General features: G+C 36.5%; 1 protein-coding gene across 1 annotated transcript in view; it reads right to left on the bottom strand.

Moving 5' to 3' along the window:
- The window catches only part of PHTF2 (putative homeodomain transcription factor 2), a 54902-nt gene that overhangs the window by 22658 nt on the left and 14182 nt on the right, over nt 1-18062 (bottom strand). The window contains exons 3-8 of the mRNA XM_010580931.1: nt 15310-15379; nt 12606-12764; nt 7261-7426; nt 6402-6566; nt 1122-1323; nt 12-170 (exon numbers count right to left, since the gene is read on the bottom strand). Of these exons, the coding sequence (XP_010579233.1) occupies nt 12-170; nt 1122-1323; nt 6402-6566; nt 7261-7426; nt 12606-12764; nt 15310-15379 (921 nt within the window). The remainder of the gene's footprint in view (nt 1-11; nt 171-1121; nt 1324-6401; nt 6567-7260; nt 7427-12605; nt 12765-15309; nt 15380-18062) is intronic.

The following is an 18062-nucleotide window of genomic DNA, read 5'->3' as shown; positions in this document are numbered from 1 at the left end:
AAAGAACATACCTCTAGAGGATAGTGTTTCTTATAATGGTGAGATTTCCTGTTTCGAAGTGTACAATCACTAGAAGCGCGTTCTACATTGCGACGTATAGAATATCCAGTTTCAGGCCCTTCCTCACTAGAAACTTCATCTGATAAATTTGTCACAGCCCTGTGAGTATCCTAGTGTAAGAAATATAATATTAGTAAGACATACACTCATACATACTAGGTCTTGTTCTCACCTACTGAAATCAAATTTTTTTCTGCAACATTATTAGGTATGCTCAGTTAAATCAGATATTAATATTGACAATTGGAAATGCATTAAGTGGTGCAGCAGGAATTATAAAACAGAAATTTTAATATCAAAATAAGCATTTCTCAGATGAAGGGCTAGTTCATATTACAGTAAAGAACAATTCTGACTTTCTTGTTTTAAATGTGATTTTGTCTAAACCAAATCTACCAAGAAAGGCTTAGAAGCAATATATCCAGAAGATTTGAAACTCTGCCCGACAACCCCCCCCCAAAACACCCCCACAAAAAAAACCCCACCAAAATTGTGATGGCAGACACTATAACAGTGAGTTATCAACACATACAGTACAAAGTTAACATTTACCTCTCCTTCCAACAATAAAGTGCTACAGACTGCATGTAGAATACTCCAATCATTAATTTATTCCACTTTCCATTTCCCTGATTTTAAAAGTAGCCCTTACAGAAAGAAAAAGGGCACCGAAGGATCATTCAGCTGTCAGAAACTTTCTTGTATATTCTCATTTATTATGAGATCACCAGATAGAACCCTGTAAAGTTTAGCTGGTCTGGAAAAAACCCACAGATAAGACAGCACACAAATTCATGCACTGAAATACAGAATGGCAAAGAATGTTTAGATGTCAGTAATGATCATGCTACAAGAAAAAGGAAAGGCTAGGAATATAAGACAACATAATATAAGAATACTTAACACAATTTTTGACCCCAGGACCTTAAGCCTGATTTCATTTTTTAAATATTTTTAAGGATAAAGTAGATAAGAATACATCAAAAGCTTCATAGAAATACACCTCACATATCATTTGACAAATCAATAATCCTGCTTTGAAAGCAACGAAGCACTCTTACTTTGTGATGACTGTGATTGTTGAAGGCGTCTCTCACTGTTGAGGTGCTCCACCCTGACTCTTCTGGCTTAATCACTTCACATCGACGTTCATGGGCCTGCATACATTCTTCACTGCTTTTACCTGTCTTTTTCCCATCAAGGGACACGTAGCCATTATCAGTCTCAGTGGATTTATCTATAGAATTTTTTGCTTTCTTTGATCTATATTTGAAACAAATATATGTATTAAATTAATGATTCTCTCAATTTTTTCCCCAGTCTAAATCCTGCTTATCCCTCTCAACTCATATTTTAGTTTTACTACTAAGATGACTGCAAACTAATAATATTAACATTTGATGCAATATTTGTAACTATTTCATCTTCTGAATAATACCCATTATCCTTTCCTAAAATTGTTACAAAAGAAACTGTCAGTATCTGAAAGAAAATTATATTATTAGCTACTGAAAGAAAAGGAAACCTAAGTTTTAAAACTAAAACTTCACAACAACTTTGGCAATAGAAGAACCACAAGCCTCAAACATCAATGAGAAACTTCCCTATTCTATCTTAACAAAAAAAGGACGTGTGCTAAAAGTTTCTTTAAGTGTTAGCAAGTATGCCATTTCCTGAAGCTGCAAACGTGCTATTTAGTACTCTGTACACAGATATTTTTTGGTTTTGTTGTTTTAAATACACTCTGCTTATTGACAACTCTACTGAACAGAAGGTGATTTACCCTTTTCCGTATTATCCAGTTACACCCCAGGCAACATATTTTGATGTATCTTACAAACACACTAATTAAACTTGTTTTCAAATCACAAAATAAGTTTATGAGTTATGTTTCAGTATTATCATTCTTAAGACTACTAATATTGATGAACAGTCTTCCAAAACATTCTCTAGACATCAAGGCACTTATCTAGTCAACAGATGTAGCAGCAAGAATATCTCAGGTCAGAAAAAGGCTTTCTCAAAGCAAATGTTTGGATGATTACACTTCCAAATTAGAAAGTGCAGTCGATGAAGGAATAAAAAGGAATAGCAGTTTGTGACCTTATCGATCGAGACTACTTTAAGTCCTCACTTAAGCTTCTGTATTCTCAAAGTAAATTACATGGAAAAAAAATCAGAAAAGCAATTAATATCTTGTATTTATTAGATTTTATTTGTTAAGATTCCCAGAACACTTGTGGGGAAAAAAACCCAAGTGTTATAAATCAAGTTTCCAGATTTTTATTACAAGTAGAACACTGGACATAGGTCATAAAACTATCAAGAATCTGTTCAATTGATCTTGTACTTTTATGAGGGAATATGCATTGCCTTTCTCTTTAAGGAGTGAGGCATTCTGTGAGAGCTTGGATTACACAGCAGAAGATTAAATTCCTCTTTAATATGTACATCAAACAAATCAGAAGAATTGGGATAGTCGCCTCACATTCCTCCCAAGATAAGGTATTCCACACATACAGGGGAGATGGAACACAAAAAATGGCTAGGGAGACCTGGATAAAATGGAAAAATCCAAAAAGGAACAATTAATCTGCTGCAATGCAGACAAAATAATGAAGAGAAGAGACTAAGTTACTAAGGTGTTTCATCCTCCCTTACCATCTTTAATCTCATTCCACCACCCCTCAGCGCTTCCTGGAAATAAGCTAACAGCTTTTTTTTTTTTTTTTTTTTTTTTAAAACCAAATAAACAGCTGCTCCACTTCTCTTGTGGGAAGCTATAGAACTCACCTACTATTCCCTGACCTATTCCCAAAATTCTTAGTCAACTTTATTTCCAAATGAGTACAAAACCAGCAGAAACACTTTCTGTAGTTACTATATATTTGCATGGATTAATTTTTATTATAAGTTTACAAAGGTAAAGAGCAAGATGCTTTAGTGTGTGTTTTGTGGTGGAGATGCAGTTAGTAAGCCTCCTGTTTGCAGATTACCAGTGTGCTAGCTCACACATAGAGTTTTAATTTTCTAGGTCCATTAAGATCATCTAATACATTATTGAGGCTTTGGACAAAAAGGTCAAAGTATCAACAGTAAACATGTTAGAACTTAATTTCTGTGCTGTTCCATAATGTCATTGTTTAACTAAGTTAATGAAGATAAGACAACTGAAGATAGGGAAAGCTTAGCTTATTATTTAATGGAAACGTTTGCTGTTCCACTTCTGGAACAAAGGCAGTATCACCCTTTCAGTGGCAACTCATTGTAAAAGAATAAGTTTCAGCAAGCTCAGTTGTGAGCACTAAGGAAGTACCGCTAATATTAAATTATCTGCAATAAGCAGGAACCCAGAGAGGCCAATTTTTAATGCATTAAATACACTTTTGGCACTTCTTAAAAATGTCTTTCTAACAGTGCACAAGGGAATGCAGTTCTCATCACATACATACACACATCCAGCCAGAAAGACTTACTCCTCAAGTTACTAAGCTGTATGAGTAGAGTAACAGGACAACTCTTCCAAGTTTGATTTGAGAAGTTTTTATACATCATGTGAAACTTGAAGGCTACTAGGAAGAAGTAGCCTCACACAGTTGAGTAAGAATAGATAGGAGAAAAAAAGAACATATGTATGTATGTATAATTTGTTCAGATAGAAATGCACTACTCAAGCAATGTTTAAGCGCTAAAACTGTAAGACAAATGACTAGTCTGATATCAACTAAGGCTCATTTTGAAAAACAGGTAACTTGACTGAAGTCTTTCATTTGTTTCTAATGTAGAAACCAAAGTTATTTTTTGCAAGAATCCCTGAATTTAAGTGTAAGCCTCAAGCCAGAAAAGCATAAATTTGGGCTGAAAGTTAGGCTTTCATGCACTATACTGTGTTAAAAGAAAAACAATAACAAACATGAACAATACTTCCATAGCTGATAGAAATTTATAGTTTCCTACAATTTTTATATGTGTATGTCATTAATCAACTTTTTAAATTTCATGCTAAAATAAAAAGAATTTAAGAGCAAGACAGGACACCACCATGAATAAACCTTCAAGGTCTTGAAAAGCTTGAACATATGCAAAAGCTAAGTCAAGAATGACTTTCAGTCTTATTCATGCATTAGATAGAGAAAATATTAAGGAAGATTTAAATCAGGTTTCTGGAAGACTGTAGATTTTCACGATCAAGTATTCTATTCCCACGTATTTTCATTGGGGTTGGTCAAAAAAACCCCTCTCCTCCCTCTTCACACCGCAAAACTTTTAAAGAAGTTACAATTGTAAGATTTTCATAATTGGAGTAAAGACACACATGGAGAACAAAGTCCCAAAATCAGTACAACATGAATAAATTACTGATTTGGATCTTGCCCTCCTTTCCAGTGAAACTAATAATTAATATTTTCTAAATTGCCCCTGTGCTGGATTAAAGTTTAGAATTATATTTTATCAGTCAGACTGAGTTCTGCCATTCAAAAGGATATTTATTAAATACACAGTTCCAGATTACTAGTGACCTGAGTGTAGGCAAATGGTCTGGGTACACAGAGTCCTGCCCTAAAGCAAAGAACATAATTTCTGAGGTTAATTTTGAAACCATGTGTTTAAGACCTGTATTTAAAACTCCAGAAAATGGTATCTCAAAGCTTAATAGATGTGAAAAATTGCTGTAAATAAACACTAATGAGACATTCTAATGTGCTTATCTAAAGAGCTTCAAAATATGTCTTAAGAAACAGGACAGATGTCACTGTACAGCTTCCTTGCACTGAGGTTTCATAAGATTTTCTTCAGCAACACCACCAAGTAGTCAATGTACTCCATGCTGCTCTCCTGCTTGCTCATTCCCAGCCCCACTCTTACCATCCCCCCTGCACTGATAAAACTGTTTGCATTACCAGAAAAAAAATTACATGAAGAAACTGATCTGCATTATCTCCTAGGAAAAAAGATTATTCTGCAGCTGGACAAGTTCCTGATATGGTTTGTATGGCTCCAGACACACAAACAACTATGCCTCTGCAACTGAAGAGGTAACAAATGACTAAGACCTACTTACAGCATTCTCAGTCACCCTGTGCTCTTTATCATTTGAAGATACTGTATATACTAAGTAGTCATCAATGAGGCTTAACATCTATATATATATACACAATACCTCTCATTAAATGGTATAAACAGATCCTTAGAGCAAGTCCCACACAGCCCTTCTCAACTGAAAACACTCTGAGCCCAACAGAAGGGAAGATAAGGAAAAAAATAATCTTCCAACACCGCTCTTCTTATTGCAGATCAGTATCTTCAATGAATGGAAAACATTCAAAAGTTTACAAGACTGCACTCCCAACATACCAGAAAGTAATGCATATAGACCCAAAGAACAGCAGTGGTGTCTATTACTATGACTCATAGTTTGTCAAAGCTAGCTTCATCTACAAAGGAAAAAGTCAAATGAACTCTCCTCTTGCAATATTTTTAAGCATTTTTTAAATTTCTCCAGTTTCAACTAGATATTCCCAGAATGTAACATAACAGAAGATAAGCTTTACCAGTGGTTAAGAGCATGTATCACAAGTACAACAGACATGTTAGTGTTGCCATATTTAAGATGCAACATGCACAACAAAACAATGTAATAACTTGCAGTATCCCTTTTCTCAATTTCATACTATTTTATGAGCATATTTTCTCATTAATAAATGCTAATATATAGCACTCACAATGCTGTGTGTATAGCATATCTTGAACAGAGACTGCTACAGAATGTTTTTTTAAAAAATTTTTAATTGCCCAGAGCACTGCATTAGCAAATCAATCATTTGCAAAACAGCTCTGTAATGTAACAGGGTTAGATGTTTCTTCCAATCATTACAAAATGTATCTTCAATGTTTATTTATAAACTAAACACTGTGCCTATTTGAATCCTGAAGCCTTTTCCTTCAGAAAAAAGTGTGTGATTTGATGACAGTGATAGAGTTCAATAAGCATTCTCTCAGAGCAATAAGCAGCTAATGTAATAAAGTAAAATTAAAGAGTCGACTTTTCTCATTGGATTAAAATTGAGAAGCTGAGTTGGTTCGTTCCTGACAGCCCACAGAGTACTCCTACATCAAAATATAATTTAACTAAAAGTTAATTCAATATCTTTTCAAAATTATTGCATCAGCATTTACAAAAGTCAAGAAACACCACATTAGTACATGTTCAAATACTGAGATGGGTTTACTATTAAGAACAAAAAAACCAGATCATCAGAAGTTTAATCATTATATCATTGTTTACTTAGAAAAGGGATAGTGCATCTCTAACACATATGAAGCCTTGAATAAATACAAACCCTGATAAAAAGAAAGCAGCATGCCAGATATCTCTGAAGACAGCGCCAATACTGCAAGAGGTGCTTGTACCGTAGCTCTGCACTGTTCCCTCCTGTGTGTTATCTGTGGTACTAGAGCCATCTCCTTCCCTATGTACTTCCAAATGTGCTGCTTTCCTTAATTTCCTTCATCAGAAGAGATTAAAATTGGAAGGTAGCTTTATAAGTGCAATCTAGTAGTTCTATAATGTGTTCAGCAGTTTAAGCATGCAAAAACAAGCAAGGTTTCAAAATATTTTGCTGACGCTATATCATGTCAATTTAATAAACTCCATTTAATAAAACTAAGCATAACATTTACTCATTATCATAACACTTAAACCCAAAATACATTTCATCTCATCATCAGAGGCTTAGACCTGCAAAATTCACTACTGCAGGTTTTCCCATTTTAATGGGACAATTCACTGTAGCAAACCATACTCAGTGAAGTGCTGGAAGACTTAAGTTCTACGCTTCCAATAGCATCTCTAATGTATGTTTCCCACAAAGATTACTAGTGAGTATTGCACAGAGTTCTAAAACTAAATTTGCAGTAATATAAATACAGTGACTCCACCACTATTCAGATGCAAACTGTTTTGAGGCAAAACGTCAGATTCAATGCATTAAAATTCAAATAAAACAATGCTTAAATTAGTCATTGTGTAGAAGTTAAAGAGCACCAATTAAGCACCCATTTTAAAGTTTCAGATAAAAACAGAACACCAATTTCTCATCTCTTCCCAAGCAGAGGCTGTAAACCCCTACAGTTTTTCATGCACATTCTTTAGAATAGTTTAACAATCCTAAATGGTAAGTACTTCAACATAGACAATACCTTCTTCTTTTACCCCCCGTGCTGGGAGGTGGCTTAGGAGTTCGTGTTGAAACAATCTGACAATGCACAGTTCCAAGTAGCAACATTAGCCATATTGGCCCAATTACTTCAGTCAGAGGTATATTATGTGGGCTTTGGGCTGTATAGAACAACACTACAGCAGCAACTGGAAAAGAATGGAAATGAGGTTGAGTTCAATATTTGAAATGGCCAACTCGTTACATGGCTTTTGTTAAAAAGAGAAACAGTCAGATGTAGTCCTTTACCTGCATTTTAAACCAACCCATGTAATTCTGAGAGGAAGGGATTGTAATTGCAATGAAACAGGCAGTAACAAAGATTTAAACAGCTGCCTACTGTCTTAATATCAACCTCTTCGTTTACACTTCTGATATTATACCTATTGCTCAAAAAGAGGCGGCAGAATGCGGTAAGGGGGGGAACCCAAAACATTTGGAAAGCCAGTTCTGCCATGAAACAGCTTTAAATTAAGATAAAACTTCAGTAGGAGACAAAAACAAAAAGCAAATGTCATCCTTAAAGTAGTCCAAATAAATTTAATTCTGTATCACCTATAACGACGCAGCACAATCCAACAAGTCAGGTGAGCATAGGACTCATCAAACCAGGACCAGGGTGCCCAGAGAGGCTGAAGTCTCTCCATCCTTGGAGATATTCAAACCCTGACTAGACACAGCCCTGAGCAACCTGTTCTAGCTGACACTGCTTTGAGCAGGGGTTCAGACTAGACAATCTCCAGAGCTCCCTGCCAGCCTCAACTAGCCTGTGGCTCTGTGGAACCATACATCTATTACAACACTCTAAGGATCAACAGACTTGAGACTAGAAATTCTTTATATTCTCTAGCAGAATGCATTTTAAACTCCATATTCCAGTCAAAGGACAAAATTGCCCATGTGGATAGACAGACAGGCGTTAAGTGCGACCCTGTATACATTTCATATATACTTGTGTGTATATTTTCTAGTAATGAGGAAAGATCAAAGACAAACCATGTAAACTATGAGGCAGTCCAGCTGAAATGACCAGGACTCCAGCTAGCACTTATGGTTGGAAAAGGGTCAGCTCCCAATTCTGTAGTTAACTGTTAATTTTGTAACCCTATAACCAGCTTTTCACAAGCCAACACCCACACCCACGCAGCTCTTCTTGCTCCTGTACCCAGAGCCCACACACTTCTACAACTCAGAAAGGTCTTTACAGGCTTCAGGTCAATCTGAACACATTCAACAGGCACGGGGCAGATGTAAGAGACAATCCCTCTCTTTTCTCTGCTTGTTGTATGTTCTTGTGGCTCTGCCTCTATGGCTTGAAGTGCTGTGTTCTGTAACTCATCTGGGCGAAGCTATTAAGAAAAAAACCCAGAAACTCCAAGAAACAATTCAGAAACAGAACAGGGGAATAATTCTCTGTGCCTAACACCCACACATCCCCCAAGAACTTGGTTTTGTTCTTGTACCACTAAGAAGTGAAAGCCCCGTAACTTAGACCTACTCCTAGCACAAGAAATACATACTACAAGTTCAACAGCTTTCACCAGTTCTCTGCTAAAATTAATTGAAAAAATACAGCCACATGCAAATTTACGTGTCACATTCAAACACCTAAAATTTATCACATGAAGCCACATCTAACACAGCAGATACCTGGATGCAATGTTTTCCACTAAAAAGAGATTTAGACGTGTTTTTCATGAAATAATCTTTAGCAAGGTAACCATTATTAGAAACATGATGAATGTACAAAACAATGGAATTATTTTTGATTGTGGTGATCTATTTCTAACATCCCATCAGCCTTTTTCCTAAAGTAAAGCACGGAAGTCTTACGTAGAACACATAGGGTGTCTTTTATTACTATATGTGGACTAAGTTTTTGCTGTATGAGGTTCCTCAGAAAGACAGTATGCATCAATCAGAAATCCAACTTATTAAAAAATAAACAAAAAGGTACAGATAGTAAAAGGTACAGATAACATTACCTCTTTCTAAATGAGCTTAACTGGGTTTCTCACACATACAATTAGCTTCGTAAATTATAAAGTGTAAATAAGTAGCCAATTTTGACTCCTACCATACAATTTGGGTAAACATAGACTTCTGAGAACACAGAGCTCCACAGATCCACATGAAATAACCTGCAGGAGCAGGCCTCCACAAAATAATTTCAAACTTCACTACAAGATTTCTTCTGCTACTTAAAAAAACATTTAGCAAAGCAGAGTGATCTAGAAGAAACCTTCTTCTTCCAGAAGATACAAATCTGTAGACTGCAGGTTCCCACCAGAAGTTTCACACAGATTTAAGAAAATGTTACCAATCTCCTGATCTTTTCAGTAGGATGGGAGGGAAATCCAAGAACTTCTTTCTGCACAGTGTGTCAAGACACTGTAGTTCAGATTATCCTAGAATTGGTCCTACCAACAGCAAGGTTTTAGAATTTCTCACACCACTTATAATTAAGTCTTTACTTATTTATAGTATTTGGACTTGTACTTTCCTAAATTACAATGGTTTATTTTGTGAAACAGACAAAAAAGAAATTATATCACATAGACCAAAAAGCTGTATCAAAGAAAGCAACCATACATTTCAAAGACCAATAAGCATTTATTTTTATAGCATTTAAAGCTTTGAATATTTGTATTACCAAGTTTAAAAACACATACGTACATATATATGTATCTCACCACAATAAACAATCATTCTATCACTATTAAAGTTTCTTGTTTCATACTTAAGAAATACGCAATGGAGATACACACTATAATTTCACACTTCATTTTCCTATTAGAATATAGAAACATGTTTAAAGTAAGAAGGAGGTAATGCTATAAACTAAATGGATAAGAAGTCAGAAGAAAAAGGTTTTACTTCTACCCTAATTCACCAGCCTGTTCCATGACCTTGGACAAAAAACATTTCTCTGTAGTTTTCTTATCACACATTTTGCTAATCATACTTTATACTAAAGAAAACCAATGCAAATAAAATCTAGAGTTAAATCTACAGCCAAGGAAAGAATTCTTTTCTGTAGGCTTACATAAATGCTAGCAAGTACCCTGCTAAAACTTATCAATTTCGAAGCAGTAATTCCAAGTAACGCAGTTCATAAAGATGTATAAAATACTTCATAACTAAATAAAATAACTTAAATAAATATATATAAACAAAATAAAGTCAGACCATTTTACAACAGTGTCAGTGAGAACCTGTCATGATGACAGAAACCCCAAGCTACAATACAAAATTCAGATTTGGGGCAGAAATATGGCCACTGGAATTTGAAGTGTTTTGTTGTTAAGCTTTCATAATAGATTCTTGACATTTTGGTGCTGCCTTACCTATTTGGTACAAAATGAATAACTGAGCACACCCTTCTGAGTAAAATATAAGCAAAACTTCTATAGAAGTGCTAGAAGGAAAGGCTTGAAGGAGGTTGTTTTAAATAGTTTCCTTTAAAAAATTTTGTCAATTTAATTTCACTTAACTGTACCTTGTAAGTCTTTCAATTTATTTCAAAAAACCATCGAAAACTCTGCAGTTAATTCAGCATAATTTAAATGGCAGGTGTTTCAAGTAGTTGGATTATAGTGTAATATGGAATACTATTAATTCTTCCCCAGGATTTGTTAATTCACAACCTCAGAAATACCGGAAATATTTTGTCACATTACAGACTAATAATATATGGATTAGGGAAATAATGCATTCCAACCATAACTTTAGTAAATCATAGAACCCAAGAAATCTGAGGGAAAAAAGAAGTTAATTACAAGATAGCTCTGTAATTAATATCCTAAAAAAACTTGCTTGCACTCAGAATCTGCATTGTCTTACTATTTTGCTGCTTTTAGAGTCTCATGAAGGCTCCAAAAATTAAGTGTGAATGTATTTTTTTAAATAAATTTAAGAACAGGAACATAAAAAATTACTGTAATGGTGTTTCTTAGAGTAAGCCACCTATGAACATGGTAACAAACAAACTATAATTTACGGATTTTACTACCTATATTACTATAAATGAGATTAAAATCATTAACACTATGGGATGGCTTACCATAGTATACACAAATGCTAACGTACACAACAATACTTCCTAAGCACCTATCTCGGAAATGGAGATAAGGAGAAGTTTTTATAGGAGACTACATGAAAATATGTCAATATTTCAAGTTTTGGGGCACTGGCATTGTGAAATTCATTTTATAGCTGCTAACACCACTACACAAGAGGCACTGCCGCCTTTTTTTTTTTTTTTTTTAAACTATTTCTTGTTTTAAATACAATTTCCAAATGGTACAGTGATTCACAACTGCAAGGACAGATAGCAAAATTGAAAAAGTAATACTGTCTTTTAATTGAATTTCAGTGAAAAATTTATCAGTCATTTAGCTTCTCAGGGTACTTAAATTGCTCCCAACTTTCATTAACCTTCTGTTCCATTTCTGTTATACACGCTTCTGATATACTTATTCTTTTGGTGACTTTCACACTGTTAGATACTTACTCACTACATTACATTCTTCCCTTTCTAATTTTCCTCTTATATATTACATATAATTAAGAGAAGCACAAAGTGAGATTACTAGAACTCAACATTGAGCATCCCAAAAGCTGCAAATTGCCTTCTGTTTGTTAACAGCTGCCCAAAAGTGACACTTGTTCACATATGAACTGGCAGATACTCTGTTGTGTGATGCATAGTCTCCCCATTGCAATGGAAAAAAGAGCAGAAGCACATAGGACAATAAGCCTCCCCACTTGCCAGTCATTCAGGAGCATGGCTGAGGTCTGACTAAAGTATAAGTTAGAAGTTCACTGCCTCTGATGTGACAAAACAATTCATGGAACGACAACTGAAAACTGGTCAAACAGATCATCCTACCAGGTGGCACAAGCTGCACACAGGTTTGGCCTTGCTTGCTTCTTGAGCAGAGCTCTTGATCTGCACAAGTACCAGAAAGACCAAAAGCCCAAGACAAAAATACACTGCCTAAGCCAAAGGTTTCTTTGATATTGCTTAGTCCTGAACTAAACTAGATAGGCCTGGAAACCTAAATTATATACAGAGATGACAAATGAATGTGTGCTAAATGCTGAAAAAAGCCTGTGAGGAAATCCTTAAATTTTCAGTATGCCCCCTTTACATATGTAAAACAAATGTTAACCAAAAGACACATGCTTGGGACTGTGTCACTCCAATATTTCAGAAAATATTGGAATGAACCTTAACAGCATAAAGCGAACCAAGTAACATACAGCAGCTTCCACATGGTTAAAATAACACATTCAGTTGAAGCTGGTCCTGTAATCCAACTCTACCTTGAAGAAGGTAAAGAACAAGCAGCCAGAAAAAGATGACCCTCGATGTTACTTGTAGCCACCACCTGTAGAAGAACGGAAAGAAAACAACTCTCACGATTCCTTTGCGGGTCAGAGATGTCCAAGGACTTTCAGGTTTTGCTTTAGCAAAAGCAGATCCTTTAAAGAAAGAGAAGAAATTTTGATATATTTCATTGTTATGGCTAATAATAACTTTAGTTGTTGAATAGCAGAGTAGTTAAGATAGTTATTTAAAGGAGCAATTATTAAACATAATTATTTGAATAAATCTCGCACTTCCACCATTTCACTGTCTCCTCAATCCAAAATCTGCGTAAATTGTTGGTACCCTCTTGATTGCCATTATCAGGAACTTCTACAAATACCTAGATTTTGGAATGTGTGAATAAGAAAACATTGCCTGTTCTTACTATGTCAAAATTATTTTAAAATAAATTATTAAAAATTGTTCTGTTTCACTGAGGTATCAGAAACTTGATATGAAGCAACAGGAAGTCATATGAAAACTCCACATGCCCACACAGCAGAGCCCTTTCCTGACACAGCAAAGGGATCTAAATCATCAACATCTGTAAATTGCTCCAGCCATGCCATTCAGGAAAATAGAATAAAGCTGAGAAGTACAGAGAAGTATCTGTCCAACTGAGTACTAGCCCCCAGAGCAGGAAAGCCACCCAAAGAATGATTTATCTTTCTCTCTCCTTCAACACCACTTTCCATCTCACTCATTCAAATGTCCCTTCTCTTTTGTATTCCTCCATTTCTTTCTCTTCCTGCAAATTCCCACTTCTCTGGCAGCTAGAAAACTGTGTAACATTTACTTAATGGGGGTGCGACTTAAATTATGCCAAGGTTACTGCTTGGCAAGGGCAACTACTGCATGCTGCTACGCCATCTTCACCTCTTTTACAAGCAGAACTGGCATTAGAGAGCTCTGTGCTGGCACAGGTAAAACACTGCCAGTACCGAAACTATCTTAATGCCAACTTAGACATCCATGCAAAGCAGTCATTTAAATGTTATTCATATATACCATTATATTGAAGTGGTCTACTGCTGTTCCTTAATTCTTACAAATATTTAGTTTTCAGTTCTGTTTCTTTGAAGTTCCAATGTTATTGATTTTGTTTCTTTCTCTCACATCCCCACTTTCAAAAGTTCTGTTGTTAGGCGATGTGATGAAACCTGGTCTGCACAGCTGCAGAGGAGCTCAAAGAGACAACGGCAGGAGGGGGAGCCCAAATAATACCCTGCCAGGGTTCGTCTAGACCCCTCACTGGAGCCATCAGCCCATCGAAGGCCCGTCTCCAGAAGCCCAGCGCAGGACAGAGGGCAGAGCACAAGGGCAGGTGGGAATCCAACTCACGGAAGGAACATCTCGACCAGTGCCCCGGCTGTCCCAGCAGAGCCGTCAGCCCTATTGTCCCAGTGCGAAACCCTCACCACCAGCCATTGGGAGCCGCTCTTCACATCCCCTTTCAGACCAAAGGGGGTTGCTGCCCAGGGGTGCGGGACCCATTATGGGATGCCAGGGGAAAGGAGCTCAGATTGCACAGGACTTACTATGGGATGTTTAGGGAAGAAACCAAGAGCAGGAGAAAGGAGGGGTTTAAGCAATTCGGGGACGAACAAGTGCGGGGAAATTGAGGGCTAAGGGGATAAAAAGGGCTGGTCAGGCGTAAATAGCTGCTGCTCAGTATGCTGCTTGTCAGGCCATGCCATGCGCCTGATCGGCGCAGTCTGTACTACCTTCTTATTAAATTCCTTTAACCCTCTCCTGGGCGAGGGGCGGTCTGTTTTGCGTGCACACATGCACAGACGGGGCTGAGTGCCAGCACCGGGAGTCAAACTTCAGGGCATGAGTCAGGGGCACACGTGTCCGTGGTGCCAGCAACCGGCGCAAGCGCTGGCGTGCGACCGAGCATCTGAGTGCTAGCGAAGATCAAGCCAGACTAACTGGCAAAGGGGTGAAGTGGCCTGGGAGCAAGGGGGGGAGCGGGTCTCTGAAGGCCAGCTCTAGGTGAGAAGGCACCTGTGTATCTGTCTCCAAGGGCAAAAGCACAGCAGGGCGCTGCGGTTAATTCGAGACTGGATTCAAAGAGCACTACCTGGAAGGGATTCAGGAGACCGTGCTGGCTACTGGGCTCAGGGAAAAAAAAGCTACAGCCTTCAGGAGGTATGAGGGCAATGAAATAAAGACAAAAATAAATTAAGACTAAATAAAGACTTTTCAAAGTCTCCTATCATCTGACCTTCTGTTGCTGTTTTGTTATTTAAAACAAGCAAGAAATATTCAAGGCCTGTACAAATTTTGCTCTCCAGAAATTTCAACATAACCTTTCCTCTAGATGTCAGAACATTTGGAAGATGTCTGAATGCACGGCAATAGGAGATCTCTGAACTAATAACTGCAAAACTTTGATCCATGACAATCCATGCAGTTCTTTTTTTCAAAATCTAAGTCTAGACAACAAAATTGAAATCAAGTTTTTAAGCCTTCAGTTTAATCTAGAGGTCATCTTTTAACAGTATTTCCTATCCATGGTCTTTAGCGAGGAGTTACATAGGGTTGATTGTTTTTTGGTTTTGTTTTTTTTTTTAATACTTACACTCTTGTTACAAGACACAGGATGGCAGTTATTTTTATATTGAGAAATTCAGCTTTTTCTAGCTCAGGACCTACCTCTTACAAGATCGACATCAATGAGGTCTGGTTTCACATGTCCTGTTTTCTTTGGTTTGTTTCTCAAACCCTACAATAGGCAAATATTATCAAAATACATTCATGCAGATGACAGGCAAAAGAAAAAATAGCAATGTGGTCAGTAATTGTATTTAACCTATACTGCTATTGAAAATTCAGACAAATATGTCAACTTCATAGATTTCAAGTACTATAAAATAAACATTCCAGGGAACAAGGCACAGTAAATGCCTTTTACACGCTTTACAATCTAAGCAAAACCCAACCAATTACTGACCCATTAGGTAATTTTTCAAACATAGTTAAGCACCAAACACTCATCTCCCATGGCTTGGGATTATGCAGAACAACATATGCACACGCTTGCAAGAATTAGTAATGCACGTATATTAGGTTTTCAGAACTTTTGCAAAAAATTACTTTCCTGAATCTCTTTTCTCCTTAGATGTCTAATTAAACTTCACAAAATGCTTACTTGGCAACTCTTTAATTCCAAACCTAGATAGCAAATCATGTTGTAATGCAAGAGCCACTAATCAGCAAGTTCCACTGTCAGAAATCCAAATGCTAGAAAAGTACTGAATTTTTCTTAATACTGAATATAGATTAGCCTATTAAAAAGAGGAGAAAAAAACCCCACACAACAGGAAAGCAACAGGAAAAAAAAGAAAGCTTATTTTGTCTTTTAGAAACAGCATCTTCCTTCACTGAAGAGCCAAACTATCTTGCAAAACTTTCAGGTTTGTTTTAATGCTAAAATGTGATGCTGTACTCTCAAGTCTCAGAGACAGCTGTGAGTTTATTCTGATCCCTTTAGATTAGGCTCTTGGTAACATCAGCCAATAATGATTCCACAGAGAACAATTAATACAGAGTAAAATATAATATTTCAAAAAATATTTTGGGTACAAATGGAATTATGATGGAAGTGGTTTAATTGTTTTCATTCAAAAAGCAGTTAAATTCATTGGTGAACTGTAGATTTCCACCGTTGTCATACTTCGTACAGGTATAAAAACATTTATTACTTAAATGTAAACATTAAATTGAGATGAAAGCATAAAAATGAAATTATTATCAATGAAAGAAAGATCAGTGGAATGTGGTAGCGTAGTCTTCGTAAGAACAATATCAAGCAAATTGTTCAAATAGGTAGAGTGCAGCTTAAAATATTTCTCACATCTAAATTCAACTGGATTTATTTTTCATGCTGAAAGAAAAATTAAAAAAAAAGCAAACTATTCACAATGAACTAGATATATAGTCATCACCTGTTGTGTCTATTAGAAAAATAAGAGCTTGCTTGAAACAAAACAAAATTAATACATAGAACTGAAACACAGATAAGACAAAATGTACTCTGAGGATGACAAATACAGAAAAACAGTTGTATTGTAGACTTAAGACTGCTGTTGTGTAAAATTCTTGCATGTTAAGCTCTTTGCAGCACTTAAAACTGCAGTAATTTTATATGGAATGAGAAAACAAGCCCGTAATTAGAAATGGAAATTATGATAGCTCTAGAACCAGCTACAGATCCTTGTGAAATCTTTCATAAGTGAGCCATTCTATTTCATAAAACAAGCTAAAGCTTAAAAATAAAATGCTGCATGATATAATAATTTTCAAATGTATTACTGCTTATGGGCTACAAGATTTTTCTTGAAAGTCTAAATAAAGACGTATATGCCTCTTAGAAGAAATAACCCCCTGGAAGCACATGCACAATCCTAGGAAAAAATTACCACTGTGGCTAAAATTATGTTTTCATTTTAATGAAAGAATTCTGCAAAAAATAAGTCAATAGTATAATTTGATGTACCTTTCATAGGAAAAGAAGTGGTAACACATTCTTTAAAAATGCCATTGGTCAAATCTCAAATGCTTTCAGTGTCCACGGACTACACTGAACTGGTCATTCTACTTTTTGCCACATGTGGTGAAAGAATTCCAGAAGCAATTTCTCCACTCTCTTAATGCATTACAAATATCTGTGCTATATATATGTAGAAAAACAGCAGTATTTCAAACTAAGGCTAATTAAAAAAAAAAATATTCATAGCGTTTTCAAAGTGTTCAGGCCCATCCAGTTAGTTCATATAATTCCTATTCAGCACCAAACACATTTCAGCTAACTAACAGCAAAAATAAATTTTAAATAAAAATGCTTAAGAACAGTTGCTATTATTGTAAAAATTCTCTGGCAATTAATCTTAATAGATTCTATTCTAGTTCTAACTACACTATAAATCTATAGTATCAGAAACAGATTTTCTGTTACAAAATAACGATTCTTTAGATTTTAGTAGAGTTCGTTCACAAACAGTACCGCAGTAGCTTTGAGATGAAAGCGCTCCTGGGCAATACCTGACCTTAGCAGTCTGTTTCAGCGTTACCGTTATTACGCTGAACTCGGTCAACACGCGCCGGTGCAGGCACCATCATTAATTTGTTAGTTACTGGACTCCCGAGCCAAACGAGATGCATTTTGCGTGCGCACAAGGCATCATCAGCAGTAAATCGCGTCCCGTTAGACAGCAGTTACAAGAACTTCTGCCGAGACGGCGGCTGGCTTTCACGGTCGCGGAAAGGACCCTGAAAAGAAGCGAGGCGCTAGGGTCCCCGTCTGAAATCAGCCGTCCAGGCCGTCGGGAGGATGTCTGGAAGCTCTCCCTCCGCACGCTTGAGACGAACGGCAGCCCCGGAGCCGCTCCTCCCGCAGCGGGCTCCCG

Source organism: Haliaeetus leucocephalus, unplaced genomic scaffold (assembly GCF_000737465.1).
Source record: "Haliaeetus leucocephalus isolate CR32 unplaced genomic scaffold, Haliaeetus_leucocephalus-4.0 Scaffold751, whole genome shotgun sequence".
NCBI lineage: Eukaryota > Metazoa > Chordata > Aves > Accipitriformes > Accipitridae > Haliaeetus > Haliaeetus leucocephalus.
Note: the sequence above shows the minus strand (reverse complement) of the source record. Positions and strands in the feature narration are given on the sequence as shown.